This window comes from Hypomesus nipponensis, chromosome 1 (genome assembly GCF_054491055.1).
Source record: "Hypomesus nipponensis isolate SF chromosome 1, ASM5449105v1, whole genome shotgun sequence".
NCBI classification, from domain to species: domain Eukaryota; kingdom Metazoa; phylum Chordata; class Actinopteri; order Osmeriformes; family Osmeridae; genus Hypomesus; species Hypomesus nipponensis.
Window position 1 is genome coordinate 16,248,698 of NC_140361.1, and position 23,240 is coordinate 16,271,937.

Below are 23,240 nucleotides of genomic sequence, written 5' to 3' on the forward strand. Positions count from 1 at the left end.
GGAAGTGACTTCATGATAGATTTTTGTGTGTAATATATGTTAAGTGTGTTTAGTGTTTTGCAAATCACTGTGTGTAGAGTTTTGCAACAAGTGTGAGGTTGTCAATGTGCTCATAGTTGTGCAAATATGGGCTGATGTTTTGCTTCTTGAGTGTAAAGTTTTGCTAATACTTTTAATTTTAGTGTGTAAGCTATCCAAAAAAACTAAGTTGTTTTCTACTCTGCGGGAATACTTCCTGAAGGACTTAAAAGGTCTAACTTGTTATGTTGTCTTCCTTTGTTTATATGGCCATTTTAAATGTAGAATCTGGAGCAATCAAAACTCCAAACTCGAGAGGCAAAGTTATTGCCAATATTCACATTTTCATTCAATATGTTCTCTCCATGTTGTCTGTACCAAACGAGGAGACCATTATGTTCATGTTGAGGTCAGTGCTGCTGACTGGAGCTCTAATGAGTGGCTGAAAGTTGAAGCAGAATCTTAACAAGACTAAAAATGTACGTACAAAGTTGAACTGTAACTTCTCTAAGGATGCCATCTACAATGACAGACAATAATAACTATAGAATGTCTGTCATCGGCAACGTGTCTTCAAGAAAAAACAGCCCTTTTGTTTACCTCTCCTATTCAGTACACAAGAGGACTACACGTACATTAGAAATTATGTTGCAGTCGACTATACTGTCTTTCAGAGAGCAACACTTATTTGAGTTTCAGTTTACTTAAGTTTGCTTTAATAGCAAAGATGCTACATGAATTGCCTACGCACACCTGTGTGAATGAGTACTGTTAGCAACAGATGGCACCAGTGAGCCACATGTGGCAAAGAGAGGACTGGAGAACCAGCCTTGTTCAACACTACAGCCTAGCACCTGTCACCTCTGTCGCAATGACTAGTTTGTACACACAAACTGATCTAAATAAATCATATGAATGCATATGTGTACAGAACATAGATTGAATGGTAAATGGGTAGCCAACACAAACCTTACAAAGCTTTTGTTTTAGCCCATTTGTTGTGTGTGCTTTTATATTTCATATGAATTGTTTTCTATTCCCCTTTGTTATCAGTGGGTGATCAATAATGTTATGAAAAACATTTGGGAAAAGGTTTCTGTTTAATTTTAAATCCAATTAAAGTGAAAGAAATAGAGCTTCCGCAAATGAAGCCTTGTCACGTCACAGCCCTTCCTCTGGCCTGCAGTTACAGTCCGCTCGTGCCCGCATGAGCTCGTTCTGGGAAAACTGAGCGCGAGCTCGAAGGCACAGAGACAGGCTGAGGAGAAGCTAACTAGTGACAAGAAGATGGCGGAGTGAGTGGGTTGCGCTTTGAAGGAAAGCTGCGACCCTTCAATTCGGTAAAATATTCTCTTGGAACTGGAGAATTGTATCGAAATTGAATCAATCGTCGGAAATTGAATATTCAAGATTCATATCGCCCCTCTCGTGGAGGTGGTTCGAAGAGATTATCGAGTGGGGCTTCGAGTGACTGGTGTCATTTTTCGTACCTCGACGCTAGCTAGCAGCAGCCTAGCTAGCCAGTTACTCGAGGCCACTGGATGATTGTCAACGTAATCCGGTCACATTTGGATTTCTGCTCAGAAGAACTGTTTTCATATCTTTCGTGGATGAGTTATTTCCACGAATATATGTTTACAAGCTAGCGAAGATATAGATAGCTGCCGAACAGCAAAATTGCATTCTAGACCCATTAGCTACATTGTTTCAAGTGATCGCCCACGGCTAACCAGGACTCTATGTTCTGATAACGAGCTGCGAGAGAAGGGGAACCGACGGAGTAGTCCCACTGAATCCTGTTTAACCTGATCGGGTGGTGCTCGTGAGTGTGTGGATATGGCCAGCAGCAGCGGCTCGAAAGCCGAATTTATTGTCGGTGGAAAATACAAGCTTGTCAGAAAAATTGGATCCGGATCATTCGGAGACATCTATCTGGCAATTAACATCACAAATGGAGAGGTAAACTTGATATCGTTCATCAAATGTAGCGTCAAATAGAGCTGAATTTGGTTAGCTAGTTAAAATAACTAAGTTCGCCAGATCAACTGGCCAACATCGGTCTGACTCGCCAAGACCTCAGTTTTGTTCATCTTGGTGGCATTTTTTGTTACTTGGCTAGTATGGTATTGAGTTTCATGCTATTTAGCCAGCCATCTCGTTGGCTGATACAACTTTCCAATCCTTTAAAAATTACGTTTAATTTGTTCAGTACATCCAGGTCTATTAACATTGGTGAGCTGCACTGACTACTTGCAGTTATGGAACTGGTGCAGTGTTATTTGCTTAGTCAGTGATCTGGAAATGAGTTATAAGACTAATCAATTTCTTTCCTTTTTAACAGGAGGTAGCAGTCAAATTGGAATCACAGAAAGCCAGGCACCCACAGTTGTTATATGAAAGCAAACTGTATAAAATTTTACAAGGAGGAGTTGGAATCCCACACATAAGGTAAGAACATACATTTTAAGTTAAAATTCCATTCAGTATCCTTTTGTAATGTGATGCCTGCACTGTGACATTAAAACATTTATTATTAGGGGGGCTACAATATCTTTTTTTTTTTAGTTTACACGAGCTTGTCAGGCTAGCTGGTATTAGCCATAATCTCCTTGCTGTTCTATTCTCGGTGTTTTAATTGTAGGATTTTTGGAATCCTCTAATATATCCACGGAACATCATTTAGACGTTTAATACTAATTATGTCGACGTTTTAACTTCGAAAATGTGGACTGAATGTGTAGGATTGATTACACATTCATAAAGGTAGCTAGCTAACGGCGGTGGTTGGAAATGGCCGCTTGTCTTTTGTTGTGTTTGTTCCAACATGTCTTCCTTCTGTTAGAAAATGGCGGCTCAGCATTGGGGAAAACAACTCTTAGGGCCTAGTGGTTTTGTCTATCAAGGTGACTTCAGCGCTCCAGTACCACAGACTTTGAGCCAGAAACGATATTTTTTTTTGATACATTTAATTGTATTTAGTGACTAAACAGCTAGGTTAGTCTTTCGTTTTGAACATTGTCAGGCAGGTTCTGGCTGCCTGTAAAGGACAGCATCGTGTTAATGATACATGAGGCCTCCACCCCTCATGCTTCACTGTCTCTGATTGAGTTATACTGACCTTTGCTCTTATGGCAAAAGCATCTAATTATGTAAGAAGGAAGGCATGTTTTTGGTTACAGCAGGCTTGGTGAAGAAAAGCCCTCATTTGAAACATACTTTGGCCTACTGCAGAAGCTGTTCTCTTAAAAAATTATTAATTAAATGTTTAATTATTTGGACAAGTCTTTATCTTTGGCCTAGTAATTATTATATATTTTCACAGATGGTCACCAAATTGAAATTAAATTAGTCTCTGCTGACTAGTATATTGTTTAACTAGTGCAGGGCCACATGGTGTGAATTAAAAATGTGAACAGACCTTGGAAGTGTGTGTACTATTTACATGTTTTTGTGTATGCATAGGTGGTATGGCCAGGAGAAGGACTACAATGTCCTAGTGATGGACTTACTGGGGCCCAGCCTGGAGGACCTGTTCAACTTCTGCTCCCGCAGGTTCACTATGAAGACTGTCCTAATGCTGGCAGACCAGGTATGCACACCCACTGTCAAGACAGTTTCAAACAGTGCAAAATGTAATACGCAGATTAAGTTTGGTCAAAAAAGCCACATTGGTTGTTTCTTAATGTCAGAGGCCATTTGTCATGACAACTCCTGATGTGTCAGCTGACCCCTGATCCAGTACACTATCAAACTTAATTGGCTTCAGGGTATACTTAACGTACAATACCAGGGAGTTAACCCTAGTCAAATAAAGCTTTTTTTTTTTTGTTCTTGTCGGGACTTGGCTGCTAACAACTTTAATCTTGTATGGTCTTGAAAGCACACCCTATTACCTTACTGTTAAATACACCAGGTATAGTAGTCTGGACTTTAGTCTCTTGCTCAACCTCTAGTTTCCCAAGTAACAGTCAGTTTAAAACATTACTCTACAGTTGAATGTTGGTGCTCAGCCATTTTTTTCTGCGTGCAGTGTCTCAATACTCTGTAAAGACAGCTTCAAACTGACATGCGAGTGGAACTTTGAGAGACAAACTCAACGTTGTTATGGTGAATTGTTGCTACTCCACTGCACGGTACCATCTAGACGCCACTCATTCTGGTCCCAGGTGCTTGGATCGTGGTCTTCAACATGACACACAGCACTTAGTGGATCCTTTAGTCTGCAGTCACAGAGAATGTCTGCACCTCCTTAAGGCGTGGTTCTGCGGCCTGCCATTCAATCAAGTAGTCCAGTGAATGAAAAAATAAAATGTAGCACCCGCTTTTATAGACAGCTGCCGCTATAATAGTAGCTTGGCTATTTTAAAATGGCGGGTATGTGCAGGATGCCTCAGGATGTGTAGTCAAGTCTGTACAATGCAGTGGAAAACAACCACCGCTTACATTTGGATCTTCCTTTATTTCATCCCTTCGACCATTCTGAAGCACAAACAGTTGGTTACACATGTGGTTTGCTATTGCAAATGTGTACCAAATGATTTGCGATGTTCACTGAATTTAAAGTGTGTTGGAATGAACATATTCTTAGAAAGGGTTGTGAGCTGTTTTAAGAGGGTTCTTAAATAAATCAACTTATTTCCACAAAAGACCACACATGGCATGTGGCCCCCTCACAGGCTTAATCTGACAAGGAGAGTTTTTTTCCCTCAACAGATGATTAGCAGAATCGAGTATGTGCACACAAAGAACTTCATCCACAGAGATATCAAGCCAGACAACTTCTTGATGGGCATTGGGCGTCACTGTAACAAGGTAAGCCTCAGCTTCTCAAGCCCTGAACCTGCCGCTGCTTCCAATAAAATGAGTTTTGTTCATAACAAATGTATTGGTTTGGTTCGTAAAGGGATAATTCACTTCAAATGAATTAAATGGTGGAACCATTTTGTTTGAAATGAGTCTAGTGGAATCCCTCAGACTTCAAGTGACTTGGCAGAGTTGCTTGGTTGCTATTTAACAGTGAGTTTATATTTGTCTAGTGGCTGTAAGGCACCATTCATTTTAAATATATTGATTGAGTTGTAAGTGGACTACCCCTCAACAATTTGAGTGAACTATCCCTGTTTAGGTTAGTTATTAGTTTGATCATTTGTTTACATTCTCATGATCATGGCCAAGTAAGTAATAATAAAACGTATCAAGGACTGTCACCTCCCCACCTCCAGTTCTAATCCTGCAGTTATTCATTATTAACAAACCGCATTTCCTCTGAGTGGACATTGAATGTATCTGAGGGAATATAACTTACCGGGTAAGCCCGCCCTCCCTCGCAACCAGTGCTTTCCTCAACAACATGGCAGTTGTAAGGCAGTGGCACCTATAGAGATCAAATTGAACACGGTAGTTACTGAAAAGTAACAGTGTTACGCATGTCTCTATGGTTCTATTGTAGTTCTACTGCATTTCTGGGTCTGACAGCCATGCTCTGAATTACCACAGGCATCTGCATGTTGTGTAACCCCATTTATTCTTTCCCCCCCCCCTCACAGAAAAAAAAATCCTTAAGACGTTTTTTTAACTTTGATGATTTTTTTTACATATTTAAACTGTATCAAGTTGCCTGATTTTGTACTTTTGTTTTAAAATTGACTATCCTGAGCCCTTGCAGACAGGCAACATTTGGCAAAGTTAAAGCATGAACCGTGAATTGACCCTGACCAGGCCATAGTAACTGGCGGTCGTTAGTGTTCCATTCCATAGCTGATTGATACATCAGCTGATCAGACCAGTCCAACCAGAACCAAGCAGCACCTGTCTGGGTAAATTAGCCTCGACTGAAGCCTGTGTTCCCATTTTTGGCAGTGCTCTCTGGAATCAGTGTTTACCATTGTGTGTCTGTGTGAATGCCAGCCTCTCCAGCTTCTTTCTTTTGACATACACATGAAATTGTCCCTTTGTTTTATACTAAACTCCACCGCCTCCGTCGAGAGTGGCTGCACACCCCACCTGTAGGACGTCAAGCTCTGATTCGCACCCACACCTGAGAGGTCCTGGGCAGGCCAAGGTGGCAACTCTACCCCCTGGATGGAAGCCGATCATAGCTGTTGGCTTAAGCATCTAGCCTAGCGGCTAGTTAGCATTTGCATCACCACCTGGCCTAACGTTAGCCTTAATGTGAGCATTAGCGTTATCCAACCCCACGCTGTCCTGTTGTCCAGGTCTACTGTATCTCTCTTCTGCTTTGCTGCGCACTTCACTTCCTGCCTTTTGTCTCACAACGGTTCCGGAAGCCTAGCTGCCTCCAATTCCATGCCAGTAGAACGCAAATGTTTCAGACCCTATCTTATCTAGACCCACACTCCATTCAGACCAAACACATTCAGCCAACATTGTTCATAATTCAATTCTGGATTTAGACATCCTTTCCCATCCACCTACACACCGCCAGTTTCCTGTCAGCTTGGCATCCCTGCAGACTAACTGCTTGTCCCATCGCTGTGTCCTTAGTTGCTGTCTACAACTTGCTTTCTTAGCAGGATCTGCTCTGTCCACTATCTGCCTACACCTACAATACCTTAAGCCTCAGACACTTTCTATACTGCTTTGGAAAAACTCTTACCCTGAATTGATACTCTACTATTTCCTCCTTGATAAACCAAATCCACAAAGGCCTCCCTGCCACAATCTTGTCTATGGTATCATTACATGATACAAACACATTTTACACAGTAATTACTACAAAACCACCCTTGGAATGCCATTGTTTTATTAGACATACTAGCCAGGTTCATTAGATTCTTGAGATGGGTGGGGGGAGGGGTGCAGGGTGGGCTTTTGGGTGGCTGCGTTTGTGTTGAAAGCTTCTCACGCCGCCTTGTTGTCAGGGCGCCATGTTAGAGCATGGCTTGTAGTGGCTAGCCGTCTACCTGCTTCCTCGTTTTAACCCTAGTGGTGCCAGTCAGACAGCTGTAGCACGGTGAGGTATTTTTCCACTCCCGGACTGTTTTCCCAACCTAGCGAAGCTAACCTAGAAAACTGAGGCACAGCTAGCGTTAAATGTCGCAACATCACCAAGCCCAATGCAAAGTTGAGTGAGAAAACAAACACAAAACAGGCTTACAAATAATGTGTTTCAATAATAGTTCACAGAACACAGTAACGGCAGGTGTGGCAGTATCAGCCAACATTCTGTCTGTGTGACTGCAGCCAGTCATTCAGGCAGCGGGGCCTGTGTATCTGGCAGGGCCTACTCCTCCCCCGCCCCCCTTCTTTGCCCTGCTGCAGCAGCCCAGGCTGGCCTCTTAAGCCCCGGCTCTCTCTCAAACGTCAGCCCCAGGAGGAGTAAATGGAGCTAACGCTAGCCAGTTAGCAAAAGGAAGGAGAACAGCCCTCGGTGCGCTCCTTCCCTTCTCCTCCTCCCTCCTCTTCCTCACCCCACCCTCTCCTCCTGGTCTTTTTCCGAGCCTTGGTGTTGCCTGTCTGCGCTGGCCGTGCGTTAGCGCGCGTACGTTCGTGGGGTTGGTTGTCAGCGTTCCTGTGCTGATGCAGTGCACCCTCTATTGTCTGTTCAGTGTTTAGAATCTCCCGTGGGGAAGAGGAAAAGAAGCTTGGCGCTTAGTTCTGCTCAGGACCCATCTTTCTCAGGATTAAACCAGGTCTGAACACCCATACAGCCGCCTACCGCTCCCCCTGCACCCCCGACTGTTGCCTATGATTCTGACACTGACTGGAGGGGTTTCTGTTCCACAGACCGTTTTATTTTTGTTGGTTTCTCTACCATTTTTTTTATTTTTTTTTTATCTTATTTATTTTTGTATGTCATTATTTTCGTCTACAATTATGTTGGCATTAAACCAGACACACATGCTAAACATCTCTAGAGATTATAATCTAATTCAGATGGCAGTGGTGTGTGTTTGTGGAGATGTCTGAAAGACTTGACTGACTGGGGATGATATTTTCGGAATCTTTTCATTTCCACGATTTTCTTGTTTTCTACGTCTGGTTGCAGTTGGCTATCTGCCCAAGCAAACGTTTTTTGGTTGCTGAGTCACATGACCATTGTTCTGTAGGAAACCTCACAGGCCCCAAGGAGGGCAGGCCCAAAGTGTCACATGACAGCCCCTAGAGCAGGAAGTAGAACAGTAGCCATGATCTTGCCTCGGAAAGCATTTTTCCAACACCTCCATAATCAAAGGAAATGTCTCAAATGTCAGTTCTTTTGTTTTTCTATTTTCTACACCCCTCTCTCCCCCCTCTCCTTTTCTTTTTTTTCCCCCTTCCTTTGCCCCCCCCCCCCCCCCCCCCCCCCCCCCCCCCCCCCCCCCCCCAGTTGTTCCTCATCGACTTTGGTCTAGCCAAGAAGTACCGTGACAACCGAACGCGACAACACATCCCCTACAGAGAAGACAAGAACCTGACCGGCACCGCTCGCTACGCCAGCATCAATGCACATCTGGGCATCGAGCAAAGGTAGACATCCAGGGGCCACACCCTGCCGTGCTAAGTTGGGCCTACACCTCACTCCCCCAGCCCAAACACTCCCAGTAGCTCAGCCACTGACCATACTCGGTACATTCCTGCACCACTAGTAGGTTGGACAGTTGTATTTTTTCTTGGATGCAAATATGTTATGATGTAAACTAGGATTGTGTTAAGTGAAGACATGGAGAACACAGTGAGACTGAAACATTGGAACACACTGAGGTAGTCGGGCTAGCCTGTAAAGCAAATCTTGATCACACAAATGCCTTTTTATCAGCTAGAGATTAGAGTTCAGACATGAATATGTTTAATGTGTCATCACTGGTTGGCAGGAAAGAGTATAAAAGAGTCCCCTGTTAGAATACTCATCCAAAAGCACAGTTCCCTTTTTACTCTTCTGGAAACTACGGCCTCAGATCTGAAACGACTGCAAAGGTGAAGACATGTTTTCCAGCTGTCTGCCTGTTACCTAATCCAGCAATTGTAAGATCCGTGACAATCTGCAGTGTTCCCGGGGAGATGCGGAGAGAGAGAGAAGGGAAAATCGGATGCATCATCTGAGGCCTCAGTCTGACTCCCTGCAGAAGCAAAGCCACGTCCCAAGGGGACGGGGCCTCATGGCAACAAGCTGATCTCATTGGTTCACTCTCAACTGTCACGAGCAGCTGTCTTTCTCATTGACCCAGAATCCAGTCACTGACTGACAGTGAAGTGTGCTCTCTCTCATGCTGTCCCCCCTTCCCCTCTCTCTCTATTGATCTGTGATGACATATGTACTGACCGCTGTCCCTCTCTCTCCCCCCAGTCGTCGGGATGATATGGAGTCGCTAGGCTACGTGCTGATGTATTTCAACAGAACCAGCCTGCCCTGGCAGGGTCTAAAGGTAGGCCAGGCAGGTACTCTAGGGCGCCACGTCCAGACATTTAAGAGCCTAACTTGCACCCCCTCCGAAAAGTATGGAACACTGTTAGCCGTTTGCAGAACGGACATCATTTGGGAACTTCAACTTTAATGACATTTTTGCTTGTTTACAACTGTTTTCCAAGGCCAACCTAAGCAAAAATGAGGTGATTGTGAACAGAGCCTGTTAGCAGCTAACGCATACATGTGGGGTGTGAATTGGCCTTGTGGGGGTTGAGTTAATCCCAAGGGGTAAACGAAGACACCCCATGTAACCAAAAACTTTCAAGGTGACACACTTGTTTCATTTACCAAGTCACACTGCAAACAGCTAAACGAATGTGTGTGTGTGTGTGTGTGTGTGTGTGTGTTCTTGCCTGCTAAACAAACCATACTAAAACGAACTACAGGCCTTCAGAACTGAAACAACCCCCATTTGAACAACCCTCAGTTACACAAAATGGATACTTCTTACTGGCGTCACTAGTCAATGTATCGACCCAAGGTTAGAACCCTTGAACTAGCCACTTAAGGTTAGATACCTGCACACCTAGCGACCCCCAGCCTAGCAGCTCTGCAGCGTAATGCTGCTTCATCCCCTAGCGCAGCCTCATCTCCTCATCCCCCACCGATCACTGTCTTTGTGAGAGGGCTGGTCTTATTATAGCCTGGCAGGGTTATATAGGGAAAGCCAGGCGTCTTAATGTAATCGCGGGCCCTCCTTCACACCTCACCGTTACGACCGGGTTGAAACCTTAGTCGTCTGTTACAAACCCTGCCAGTCAGAGAGCACAGCTAGTCGATAGAACCAGCCAAGAGGAAGGATCAGGGAGTGGATCAGCCCCGCAAGGTGTGCCCTGTGACTGAACGCAGGCACTGTAAGCTTTGTAAGAAGAGCATGGAACCTGATGGACCGGTTTGGATTGACGTCGGTTTGGAGCCGCGTTAACCGTACAGAACACGGGCTCCCACGGCAAGACCTGCAGTAGTTATCCAATGAAACGTTCAGTCCGCATGTGTGAATTGAGGTGCAATTTCGATCGCCAAACATGACTCTTAAAGGCGCGGCACGCGTGGGCCGAGAGCGTCCGTATGGAGCGTGTGCCGTGTGAGGCCGGCCGGCGTCGTGGTGTCGGTGTTGTCCGTTTGCCCTGTGTGGTTGAGCCTGACAGCGTAGTGATAAGTCTGCGGTGCACAACATTTTCATTTCTCGTCCACATGTTCCACAGGCTGCCACAAAGAAACAGAAGTACGAGAAGATCAGTGAGAAGAAGATGTCCACGCCCGTGGAGGTCCTATGTAAGGTGAGGCGGCAACACCACCTCTTCCCTGGCTACAGAGCCCCTCCCGGTCCCCTGGACGTGAGGAGCCTAGACGGGCGGAGCTTAGTGCCCCCGCTTCCTGGATAAGCAGAACTGATAGGCTACCCCGGGCCCTGCAGAGAAGGACTAACTAACCTTAGATTGGGACTAGGGCGAGAGTAAGTGATCCCAGGGTTTAGTCATGGCTTAGTCGGGACCTCCTGATCCCCCAGTCTGTCTGCCCAACCTGCTTAACCCCACCCCCCCCCCCCCCTCTCAGGGTGCAGGCTATCTATAGAAGGCCTGTGAACACCAGGCTATATACAGCCCACACCAGGGAGGCTAAGTAGCCAATCACAGACCTGGCTTGACTTTTAATGACGGGTGTCATGGTTCTGTAACCTCTTCCCCCCCCCCCCCCCCCTCTCCTCCAGGGCTTCCCAGCAGAGTTTGCAATGTACCTGAACTACTGCCGTGGCCTGCGCTTCGAGGAGGCTCCAGACTACATGTACCTCCGCCAGCTTTTCCGCATCCTCTTCAGGTGCTCCTCACACACACACACACACACACACACATGCAGTCTCACACACACACACGCAGTCTCACACACACACACGCAGTCTCACACACACACACATGCAGTCTCACTCACACACACATGCAGTCTCACACACACACACTTGCATTATCTCATCCACACAGAAATTCAAAGGTTTATCCCTAGGAAGGAAGTGGCTGGATAAATAAACGAAAGAGGCTGAACTGAGTTGCTCTGTTTTGGTGTCTTTGTGCGTTCTCTGTGTGTCCGCTGTGTGCATGTGTAGGACCCTGAACCACCAGTACGACTACACGTTTGACTGGACGATGCTGAAGCAGAAAGCAGCCCAGCAGGCAGCCTCCTCGGGGGCCCAGGGGCCCCAGGCACCAACCCCCACAGGCAAGCAAACTGACAAACCCAAGACTAACATGAAAGGTTAGTAGCAAACAGCCAAGCGACGTTTTCAGCAAAAAAAAAAAAAAAAAAAAAAAAAACTAAGCAAAAGATGAAGACACCAATTGCTTTTGTTTTGTCATTCCTCCTCGACCCTCCCCACATCACCACCCCCCAGCCGTTAAAAACAAACATGGATTTGGACATTTTTCCCCCCTTATCATTTGTGCAAAAACAAACAGTTAAAGACATCAGTGTTGGTGAGAAAAGCCGCCCCTCCACCCCCCTCCCCTCCCTCCTAAATATAGATAAATACAATTTGGACAATTCAATTGGTCTGTCTTGCCAATGCAAAGACGTCCTTGGGAAATTTGCCTACTAACTTTGTACCCAACATGTGTGTATTCTTTTGTGGGACAAAGGGCTTTATGGGCTCGTCTGTGGATGTTGAACCAGCGTCGCTGCTCTCATTTCCCTCTTAAGAACCCTTATCTCTCTATTAACCCCCTCCCTCTCCAAGCCCCAGGGCTGCAATCAACTCTTGCCTGATTCCTTTGACCAACCATTGTTTCTGGATCTTGCAGCTTTTTGTTGATCTGCTAAATGTTGAGAGAAGGGGTGGTTGGGTTGGGTGTTGTGGGCGTGGGGTGGGGGCGTAAGGGGTCTGTCTAGTCGAACTAACCATCTTCTCACTATACCTCATCTCATGTCACTGTGGTCTGGTTTCTTCACGGTGATGTCATTCTGCTGTAACCCCTCCCCCCCCCCTCCTCCTCCTCCCTCCTATCCCAGAGGGTCTTCTGGTTGCCAGGGGCGATGGCGGAGGCGTCCAGCCCGCTGGTATCCTGTCCTGAGGCGGGGCCAGGTCTGCCAGGTGATGACCAGGACTAGGATTAGGCCTGGGGATTATAACCCTGCTAGAATAATAATCTGGGGGGTGGGGGTAACCTGCCAATGACCCCTGACCTGTGTGGTATCCACTGTGTGAAGTGAATGAGTATTGGCATCTTGAGGAGAATCACAGGGATTACAGCCGGCATAATAATCTTTGGTGGGGTGAATGAGTGGAAACCAGCCTTATGGCCTATTATGGTGAGGAAGAGGAGGTCTTGATTTGACCTCCTCAAGTCTTGATTTGAGCATAGCATCAGGAGAATCTCATACTCTTTTGAGCTCTCCCCCCCTCCCCTCCAATCCCCTTTTGTGCAGCCAGCCCCCTCCATGACTGTGCTGCTTAGTACAGCCAGGTTATAAATAGGATTTGCTGATGACGTGGTCGGGCTCTAATCCTTTGTGTACACAGTTCTGTTACAGCCCTGAACTTCATGGTTAGCCATTCAGCTCTCCTCCAAACCCAGCCCTCGCCATTCAGCTCATGTCCTCCATCGGTCCTACCAAGCAACTGCCATTCATCTTTTCTGCTCTACACCTACCTTCTCTTTATCCCACACCTGGAAAGGCCTTAAATAGACCGATTAGAATGAAGTTCTCACTTGCCCGTAACCGTAGCCCACCCAACACGCTTTTTGGTGTGCATTTCTCCCGTCCTTGTCTTCAACACATTAAAAGAGCTATTTTGACGTGTTGCGGAGGCTGTAATTTTAGTCCTGTAGCCAGGCAGTGATAGTATAGAGCTGGTTGGTCCAGTCTGGAATCTGTTTGGATCAGCCTTTTGCCCTGGCAAATTTTTAGTCAGTATCAGCCCCTAACCACCATGGAGTCAGTATCAGACTCCAGCCTTTATGTAGCCAATATCAGAGAAAGAGTCACTACGAGACCAGCCTGTAGCCTAAGATGTTGAACCAATCCCAGACCAGTCTAGCCCCTCAGTCCTAGCCAAAGCTAGGCCAGACCAGGCTAGCTCCTCAATCCTAGCCAAGCTAGGCCAGACCAGTCTAGCCCCTCAGTCCTAGCCAAGCTAGGCCAGACCAGTCTAGCCCCTCAGTCCTAGCCAAGGTAGGCCAGACCAGGCTAGCTCCTCAGTCCTAGCCAAGCTAGGCCAGGCCAGGCTAGCCCCTCAGTCCTAGCCAAGCTAGGCCAGACCAGGCTAGCTCCTCAGTCCTAGCCAAGCTAGGCCAGACCAGTCTAGCCCATCTGTCCTAGCCAAGCAAGGCCAGACCAGGCTAGCCCCTCAGTCCTAGCCAAGCTAGGCCAGACCAGGCTAGCCCCTCAGTCCTAGCCAAGCTAGGCCAGACCATGCTAGCCCCTCAGTCCTAGCCAAGCTAGGCCAGACCATGCTAGCCCCTCAGTCCTAGCCCAGCTAGGCCAGACCAGGCTAGCTCCTCAGTCCTAGCCCAGCTAGGCCAGACCAGTCTAGCCCATCAGTCCTAGCCAAGCTAGGCCAGACCAGGCTAGCCCCTCAGTCCTAGCCAAGCTAGGCCAGACCAGGCTAGCTCCTCAGTCCTAGCCAAGTCAGGCCAGGCTGCTTATTGAAGCAGCAGCCGTTTTGGTCTCCTAGCGACCTGGCTGGTTTGTCCTCTCCGTTGGGTTGTAACAATGAAGACATTGTTTACCCGAGTCTGCCTAGTCCGCCTCCTCCCAGCCCCTCTGGCGTCCCAAGGGCCCGCACTGCTCTGGAATGTATCTGGAGAGGCCTGACCCTTCTCAGCCCCAGCCTCAAGCACTCCCAACACCTTCTGTACACAGCCTACATCTGATGGCAGCTTGTGTTGCAGATCGCAGGTATTTAACAGAGAGATGACAGTCTCGTGTAAACGTTTGTTGCGGTGGAAATGTCATAGTGGTGAGGCGGGGAAGCCAGCCTGCTAAAGGGTGATGGCTTTATCCGTCTGGTCCTATGAAGAGCTTGTGTGAGGGCTAGTCGTCCACTGCCGTAGACGCACATCAGCAGCTCTTAGGACCGTGACAGACAGCTATCAGCAGATACTGACTGACTGGAGCTATCCAAGTCTTCCTGAAGTCTGCATTGGCTAGAACTAAAGCCAAAGAGATTCTGTCTATGTTGCGCTCTTATCTTGGGTAGGCTAAACAACCGAGCCTACAACTAGAGGCAACAAAACTGGTTTAAGTGCTTTTTCAGCGCCGAGCCCCAGGCTGAAAGCCTTCAATCAGACGTCCTGCTACCGCCTCATTTAGCCAGGGAGATGGGTGTGGCCAGGACCAAACAGTGTGATAACCTACCCAGAGCGGCCTATCACATAGGGCATCTGCCTCTGACGTGTCCTGTTTTGTCATTGGTGGGTTCTTGTGGTGTTTGTTTGGTTGGGCGGTGCCCTCCTCGGTGGTACTGTGGTGGTGATGTTGATCAGATCTGCTCAACGTAGTCCAGCACAGAAGTTTCCTCGTCTCCTTTATGAGTCAGGATCAGATGGATTGGGACACACTTGCCAGACTACTGTGTGTGTATGTATTTGTTATGAGCAGACTCCACAGATAGTACCAGTTGTTTGTTTATCCCAGGTAGTCACATAGGGTGCAGGAAAGACTGGATCCTATTTCCCCGGGTTGTGCTGGAGCAGTCCAAGACTGTGTGTCTCTGAAGTCAATGGGAGCAGAGGTGCCTTCATGAATGATGCATGCATCCTCTTCATCAGGCACACTCAGGCCGGCTTTATTATGGAATCTCCCTCTCTCAACATCTCTCTCCTGCACCTCTCAACACCTCTCTCCTACATATCTCTCCTACATATCTCTCCTACATATCTCTCTCAACATCTCTCTCAACATCTCTTTCAACATGTCTCTCAACATCTCTCTCAACATATTTCTCCTGCACCTCTCTCAACATCTCTCTCCTCCACCTCTCAACACCTCTCTCTCCTGCATATCTCTCTTGCACCTCTCAACGTCTCTCTCCTGCATCTCTCTCCTGCATCTCTCTCAACATCTCTCCTCCACGTCTCTCTGCATTTCTCTCCTTTACTCTCAGCATCTCTTTCTGCATCTCTCTCAGCATCTCTCAGCGTCTCTCTCCTGCACCTCTCTCAGAATCTTTCTCTTTGCAACTCTCTCAGCACTTCTCCCCCTGCAGCACCAGCTCAGCTGCAGAACAGACCACGGCTGAACCATGACAGGGCACTTTTTATTCCAGGGCTGGAGTTGTCTGGCTGTGTCCTGGCTGGCTGATAGCCTCTCAGTCCTGCTGGCTAGAATTATGCTGTGTGTCTCGTAGTTTGACCCCTCTTCTCTTTTTTTTCTTTTCTTTTTTTCCTCTTCTCTTTGCTCTTTGCTTTCTTTCTTTCTCACTCTTGCTATATCACTCCACTTTTTTGTACCTCCTTTTCTCTCCCATCTTCCTCCTGTATCTCCTTACTCTGCAGGTTTCTGAGTAAGAAGCCAATGATGTGAAGCAGAGCAGTGTGGTCGTAGCAGGATATGCCTCCCAACCAATCACAACACCAACCCCGCCCACCTCGGCATCCAGGACACACCCACCAGAGCCTGTCAGCCGGTCGCCGTGGGCAACCCTTTCTCCTGATAAAGAACTTTTGTTCCATATACTATATATGTTATGGCTCTATATAGATACCATGCTCAGCATATATCTATATATTGGTATGTATATACTATATCTTCAACACACAGAAAGCAGGCTTGGTATGGAATCTGTAGCCTTCTCTATTGTCCTGTCCACCGAAGACGATTTTTGTCCTTTTTATTTTGTACGTTTTTTTTTTTTTTTTTTTTTTGTAAGAAATGGTTGGCTCACTGTTGATGTGATGGTGCACCATGCCAATGCTGTTCCTGGCCCACTCCTCCACTGCTACCCTCCAGATGTCTAGCCCCCAACCGCTCATCCCCACCTGCCCTCTGGCAGCCTCCTCTCTCCATGTTCCCCTTCCTCACCCCCCTCACCCTCCCCAGCCAGGCGTGGCCCACACAGACTCTCCCTTCAGGACTCCTCAACCAACCAACCATCTTCTTCCTGGTTCAACTCCTTGTTTATTTCTCCCTGCTCATTTTGAAGCGAAATGAAAGTTGTAAAGTGAAACTGTTCTACTTTTGTTGTTATGAATGAATCCTGGGGTAATACTAAGCAAATGTTGAATTTCTTTTCGGTTTTTTTTCTTCCGTTTTTTTTTTTTTTTTCATAAAAAGGTAATTAAGATTCTGCCTGCTGATATGTGCTAGAAGAGCTTCTAATGTCAAGATGAAAAAAAACATTCTAGTGACTACTAGATTTCTCCTTAGGGCGCTGCATTAACTATATTGTACCTGGTATTCTGACGTCTCAAACAATGAATAAAAACCATAAACTCCGCACAAGCATATTCATTATCGATTAGGCACCACTGAATTAAACCTCTGTAAATTGCTTGGGGTGGGGAACAAAAAATCAACGCATCAATAATCGTAATTTTATTTTCTTTCTCTTTTGAGATGTTATTGATGTCTGTTGAGAAAATGTAACCTTGTTGTTTTTTTTGTTTTTTTTTTAGTTTAATCGCTACAATGGCCTCAGTGTTCTGTGTTTCTGAGACAGAGGAACATGTTCACTCCTCCCACCAATCCCGGTTTCAATTTTATATACATATATACACATTTTTTATCAGAACTTACTTTTTTTCAGTTTTATAGAGTTGTCTTTCCCTGTTATTGAATCGATGGTTTTGGGGACGGGTGTTGTTCCGTTGTTGCTCCCTAGCCTATGGCTCTTACCCTATGCTCTGGGAAATTCTCTCCTTTTCGCTGGTACTCCCTCACCTTTCTCTCTTCCTCAACTTTTTTTATTGCTAAGAAAGTTTTGGAATGGGAGTTCTTTTCTATCTGAGTCTTTTTCCAGCAAGGATGGTTTGAAGATTCTCTCAGCCTCTAGTCATTGCAGCTGCTCATCAGTACTGGCTGTCCCTCCTGACCCCAGGCCTAGTGCTAGAGTAAGGACTGCTGGGCTCTCTAAAAGTGTAATTTATTCCCTTCTAGCATGTCAAGAATAAATGGAAATGACTTGTCAGAACCTGTCCCAGTCTCTAATTTGAAGACTTATTCTAGAGGTCCGTCTTACGGTCTAATAGGTCTGACATTTTTTTTTTTTTTTCTCTCTTCCCATTTGCTTCTCTTGGCAATCACGCTGACCAGTATGCTATCACACACAGCCCGTGTCTGTGAGCAGGTTATACCCGATAACACCTAAGACTTGGTCAGAATAGAAAGATATTGATAAAATGTCTACTCTGGCCAGGGGCATTACTTCTCTGGAGGTTTGGTCAATGGAAGGGATCCAGAAGATGTGGCTGTAATCTAGAGACAGTTCCTGGGAAATGACAATGGTATTGTTGGGGTGGTGGTGGGTAGTTGTTAGGTGCTTGTGGTGTTATGAAAACAAAATCTTCCAGGATTTATATCTGTAAATATTAAAATGGCTTCAAATGGTTCTTGTGGAAACTTCTTTTATCATAAAAATAAATCACCATACTCGGGTGTAATGTGATGAGTCTGGTTCAGAGAGGGAGGAGTCTGGGTTTCAGCTCCTCTCCATCCTTGACACAATAAACCCAAAGTGATACGCATGTAGTTGGTCAGCTCAGTAGCTATGGAGTAGACAATGGGGGGGGTGGGGTCAGAGTGACAGAAGGCCCCCCAGACCCCCAGCCTATCCTGTCCCCCCTCCATGTGTGTGTATTGTTAGACCAGTGTCACTATAGCTCTTTTCTGAGGTGCTGTCGAAGTAGTAATGCCAACTTCCTAGCATTGTTTCACCATAGCCTGGCTTGTTTGGTTCATTTCTAGATGACGTACGTGGCTTCTAACACTGTTCTGCCCAGTGCAATGCTCTGGCACCAGGTTCTCCAGTTTACAAGGACTATTATCTGGTGACAATAAATGGTTCAAACGTTTGTGTGAAAGCCAGTGATCCCTTTGTCCATGTCTGTTATATTTTCTTCTTGACATTTGTGAATTGATCAGTATTTGGGGTCCAAGTCTTAATTAGGGGGGTCAAATCCCCCCACCCCCGCACACTGGTTCCACTCCTGACCTAAATCTATGCAAGTTAACAATGGAAACTGGAGGTAAAGTATTAGTTGTGGACATAATCGGTTAATTTTCTCAATTCGCAATCGGCCTGGAGTTGCATAAAGCAACCTGCCTGGTTCTTTACTGTTTACAGAGCCCACACCCAGTGGAGCAGCCTACTGGCCTGGTCAGAGCAGAGAGAGGCAGCTGTATACATCAAGTGCTGATCTGGCTTCCCCCTCCTGTCGTCTCTTCCTCTTCCCGTCTGCCGCCAGTGCTCTAAACGTAGGCTAATCCCTATTCCGTTTAAGCTCTCTCGGGTCTTTTCCTCCCTGTCCCCTCACGGCTCTCGCAGCACACAGGACATGCCAAAAAGCTATCATGTTGTTTCCCATCGCGTAGGCAGCGGGAGTGAGGAATTACAGAATAGTTTGCCCGTAGGAGGGGTGGAAGGAGGGCATGGTCCGTTGCAGGGAGGTGTGGGGGAGAAAAGAGAGCGAGATGGTTGCCATTTACCGAGGCAGCAGGATTGGGGGATGGGCAATCCATTAAAACGATATGTCGACAGCAGAGCTGGTAGACTCATGACCGCCGCAGTCAGTTTTGCCAGTATTCCCAGGCAATACTACTTTTTCGCAGACATTATGGCGTTTATTTCATTTAGAAAACCAAAGTAAACTGTAATGAAAACCAAGTTTCAAGTATCTAGTGACGAATTTAGTTAAATCTGGTGCGATAAATGAAAACATTAGACTTTTAAATGTGTTTGTTTGGTTCCCAACACGTTGCGCCATTTGTGCGCATGCGCACGAGTGGCAGTGCGCATGCACTGTTGCAAATAGGCAGTTCAGGGGCATCGCTGGACCCTGCCCCAGTATGCCTATAAACCTGCTGTGCCAAAGTAAAATCTTAAATTTGAGTTTTAACTATTTACAAAGATTGTTTTTATATTAGCCAACATGAAGTTCAAAAAACGGAATTTGCTCTCAAATTATGCGAAAACAAATTTCTTCCCTGTTACATTAGGGTTAGTTAACGTTATTTCCATTTGCAGTTTCACTGGCCCATTTTACCTGAACAGCTGGCCCATTTTACCTGAAACTGCTCGTGCAAAAAAAGTTGGCACAGCTGATGTTTCAAGAACTGTAGGGCCTGAATAATTATATTTTATTACATCATTTCAACACAAAATTACCAAAAACAATAGTAATCATAAAAACACATAGAAAAGGCATATATGGTATTGTATTATTATCTCAAACGATTTACCAAAAAGTGGCCCATTTTACCTACATAATTACACAACATACAATAAACACACAATAGAAAAATATGTACCTTTTATGATTTTATGCATCCACCATATTGTGTCTGACGACAACATTTGGCAATACTACTTTTACAGTGGTGATGGCACCTCTGGGTATATTCTCGCTCTGTGAATGTGTAACGGTACCAGTTAAGTTAGCGCGTGGTTCAGTTGGCCTGCACATTTAACCCACGGCCAGTTATGGCTGCCTGCCATATAGGCTATCACTTCTCTTTAATGTAGGCTACTGAAAGTAGATAATAACCGCGTGTGTGTGTGTGTGTGTGTAAAATTGTTAAGTGATCCTGTTTTTCTGCTGGTTCGAGAAGCTTTTATGTATGTGAAAAGTGCAGACAGGTCAGATTGTTGCCTAATACTCAACATCAAGTAGCTAAACAGAACATAATGAAACGTATTAGTTACCCTACCCATAGTTGGACGGGCCTTAAAGACAAGTTAAGGGAATACTTTTTACATTATTGACTTTTGACGACTACATGATCAGCTAGAACACAACACAAGGCACGAATACGGTAATTTTAAGATGTAGCTTACTTTGTATCCACATGTGTGTATTGTGGATAATAGCATTTTGGTTTGCATTCATTAAGACTACGTTAACGTATACATTCTACGCTCCTGTCATACTGAAATCGCCAGCTTACAGGCCAATTGCACCGAGACCGCGCCCCAATGTGGCGTTCGTGTGAAACTGCGCTACAGCATTGTGTCAAACAGGATCAAACAGGAGAAGGGATCGTATGTCCATGCGTCAGCTGGTAGACAGGGACCACAATTGCAGCTTTATACTTCGGCTCACATGTATAAGCACGCAGGGATCTTCCAATAGCCCACAGAAGATCCTGTGTCTGCAGCTCAAAGGTTATTCACTCTCTTTCACTGCCTCACATACAGTTAGCGTGTTCTAAAATTGGTTATCTGTCATGTTATCGAACCAGAAGTTCTAAACAGTGTGCTACTGCCTTGCTATATAATATAGCTATACATTTTTTAAAGAGTTACGTATGCGTTTCTAAAGCTTTTTCACATAACCATTGTCATGTCATGAGCACAACTTAGTGTGTTAGTCACATACAATTATGTGTTGAATAACTAGTAAAAGAGCGGCCACAATGTAAATGCCCTACATACTGGCCTCTCCAGAGTCCTCCATAACCATTGATTTAGATTGTCTTCTCATTACTGCCATCTCCAGATCATCTTCTCTCTCCTGTGTGTGTGTCTGTTTCCAACGTGTTGTCGATCAGCATTGTCTCTGTAGACCCCCCTCCTCTCTCCTGCAGGTGTTGTAATCATCCAGTGACCCAGGCAGGCATCACCTTACTTGCTGAACGGGGTCGTGCTCACATACTAGGTATCGCCCCCCTCATGTTACAACACTGCTATTATGAAATATGATTTGGAACACATGGAGTGCCACCCTCCTGAGGGATGAGAGGAATGAATGGAAGGTAGAGAGAGGCTTTAAGGGTGTTTTTTTTTTTTTTCAAACTCTGGATAGTTCTAAATGTTCTCTTTGCTCTCTCTCTCTCTCTCTCTCTCTCTCTCTCTCTCTCTCTCTCTCTCTCTCTCTCTCTCTCTCTCTCTCTCTCTCTCTCTCTCTCTCTCTCTCTCTCTCTCTCTCTCTCTCTCTCTCTCTCTCTCTCTCTCTCTCTCTCTCTCTCTCTCTCTCTCTCTCTCTCTCTCTCTCTCTCTGGGTAGTTCTGAATGTTCTCTTTGCTCCCTCTGTCTGTCTGTCTCTGTCTGTCTCTTTCCAAGGCTCCTCTTCTGTATTTCAGATTCCTGTGGTGAGGACTTGCTTGTGCATGTGGATCTACCTGGAGCAGAGAAGAGTAGTTGAGGCAGAGCTGGGGGATGTGTTAGTCTATTATAGATGAGCTGCTGTTCTTCTGGTAGGGCACCTCCGGTGGGCCACTCTAACAGTCACTTTCTGTTCCTGCGGAGACCGGCCACCTGGTGGTGACGCTGGCTGGACGGCTGGTGTGCTATAAACCCGTTACAGGGCACTAGCACACCGATACCCAGCATGCACCTGCCAGACTGAGGCAGAGATCACAGGGAAACACGCCTTAGGGAGTGCTCATTGTGTGCATGTTGGAGTGCTCCTGTGTGTTTGTGTGTGTGTGTGTGTGTGAGTGATTAAGTGAGAAACTGTGGTTGTGTTCCTGGAACACAGTGAATCAGAGAGACACGGTATGCCAGGGCCGCACCCAAAGGTGTGTTAATCTTGGCTTATCAGCAGGTTAGGGGGAAGTACTGTAAATCTTGTACTAGTAGGCACAGCAGAGAGAGAGAGAGAGATAGAGAGAGAGAGAGAGAGAGAGAGAGAATGAGTGCCACGTGAGTGACAGAGAGTCATTGAATACATTCGAAAGAAAGTGAAAAAGTTTGTGTGTGTCTGTGCATACATGTTTGCATGCATGCCCCTCCCTTTTGTCTGCGTAACCTTTAAGAGTGGCATGTGATATTTGTACCTTTACAAGTCATTACCTGTACTCCCCCTCCTCCCCCCTCCTGGCCTCCGACCTTTTAATGAGTAAGAAGAGCAGGTTACGGAACCAGAAATACCCGTTCTGATACAACAGATTCAAAAAAACATGACTTCCCTTGATATGTGTTCTGTACAGTTCCATTCTCAGTTCTGTTTCACACCCATAGAGTTGTTCTTAGCAAATAGATATTCTACCTGAAACTAACTTGACCTCAGTATGTGTAATTTAGAAAAAAGGCTTTTTGGTTATCTTGGTAGAGCCTGAGGCGTTTAGAATACCAAGTCACCTTCTTGACATCAGGGTGCTGTTTTCTGATTTTTTGCAGAGAAAAACTACAAAACACGTACAACACCTATATGTCTGTATTCAAAAATAACGTGTATTACGAAATACAAAGTAATGTGAAACGGTGCCTGTTTTTCTGTGTAGTCATGCTTTATGAACCAAAAATTAAAAGCAAAATATAGTTTGTCGTTCGATCTGAGTGGTTTTGGGAGATGTCAACAATGCCACCAACATGATGGTTGTAAGGCGTGGTCGAACTGCATTCCTCATCGCCTCCCAGCCTTGATATATCCTAAAGTTCTGACCCCCCAGTTTGTGACCTGTCTCAGTCAATACCTCGTACAGCCTCTAACCCCAGAGTTTTACTTTACCTCTCCTTTCCAACACAAACATGATTATAGGAAGCATTCAATGTGTGTGTGTGAATACCCCAAGACCAATAGAGCTACATCTTATCATGTGGATCTATCATCCAAGATTGTAGAGACAGGCTTACTCGATAATTGCGGCCGATACCCGAGAAAACAAGCAAACTAGCTCACCTGCGACCCCTGGTGGCTGTAGTTCTTATGAGAACACATAGAAGACG

At 45.8% G+C, this 23,240-nt stretch overlaps 1 protein-coding gene and 1 long non-coding RNA gene across 12 annotated transcripts; both read left to right on the forward strand.

Annotated features, from left to right (window-relative positions):
- Nucleotides 1-1,209: 1,209 nt before the first annotated feature.
- csnk1a1 (casein kinase 1, alpha 1) lies at nucleotides 1,210-17,963 on the forward strand. 11 transcript variants are annotated; one of them, XM_084697288.1, is made up of 12 exons: nucleotides 1,233-1,977; nucleotides 2,360-2,466; nucleotides 3,481-3,607; nucleotides 4,732-4,830; nucleotides 7,587-7,670; nucleotides 8,348-8,487; nucleotides 9,305-9,392; nucleotides 10,630-10,704; nucleotides 11,136-11,242; nucleotides 11,526-11,674; nucleotides 12,425-12,506; nucleotides 15,913-17,963. In XM_084697288.1, the coding sequence occupies exons 1-11, from the start codon at nucleotides 1,855-1,857 to the stop codon at nucleotides 12,484-12,486; spliced, it is 1,161 nt and encodes a 386-aa protein (XP_084553414.1). In that variant the 5' UTR covers nucleotides 1,233-1,854; the 3' UTR covers nucleotides 12,487-12,506; nucleotides 15,913-17,963. The 11 variants fall into 11 exon arrangements, with proteins under 11 accessions (XP_084553424.1, XP_084553414.1, XP_084553417.1 ...); XM_084697291.1 differs by having other exon boundaries at nucleotides 11,526-11,638; XM_084697289.1 differs by having other exon boundaries at nucleotides 9,305-9,383; nucleotides 10,621-10,704.
- Nucleotides 17,964-20,329: 2,366 nt separating this feature from the next.
- On the forward strand, nucleotides 20,330-22,832 carry LOC146302821 (uncharacterized). The gene is made up of 3 exons (XR_014758123.1): nucleotides 20,330-20,735; nucleotides 21,122-21,228; nucleotides 21,653-22,832. It is a non-coding gene; the product is annotated as an uncharacterized LOC146302821 (long non-coding RNA).
- The last annotated feature ends 408 nt before the right edge of the window (nucleotides 22,833-23,240 follow it).

Excerpts from the sequence above, each read along its gene's own strand:
- csnk1a1 (XM_084697288.1), top strand. The coding sequence starts at position 1,855 with ATGGCCAGCAGCAGCGGCTCGAAAGCCGAATTTATTGTCGGTGGAAAA. Across the intron at positions 1,978-2,359 it reads TTAACATCACAAATGGAGAG|GAGGTAGCAGTCAAATTGGA; the intron begins GTAAACTTGATA and ends CCTTTTTAACAG. Across the intron at positions 10,705-11,135 it reads CCGTGGAGGTCCTATGTAAG|GGCTTCCCAGCAGAGTTTGC; the intron begins GTGAGGCGGCAA and ends CCTCTCCTCCAG.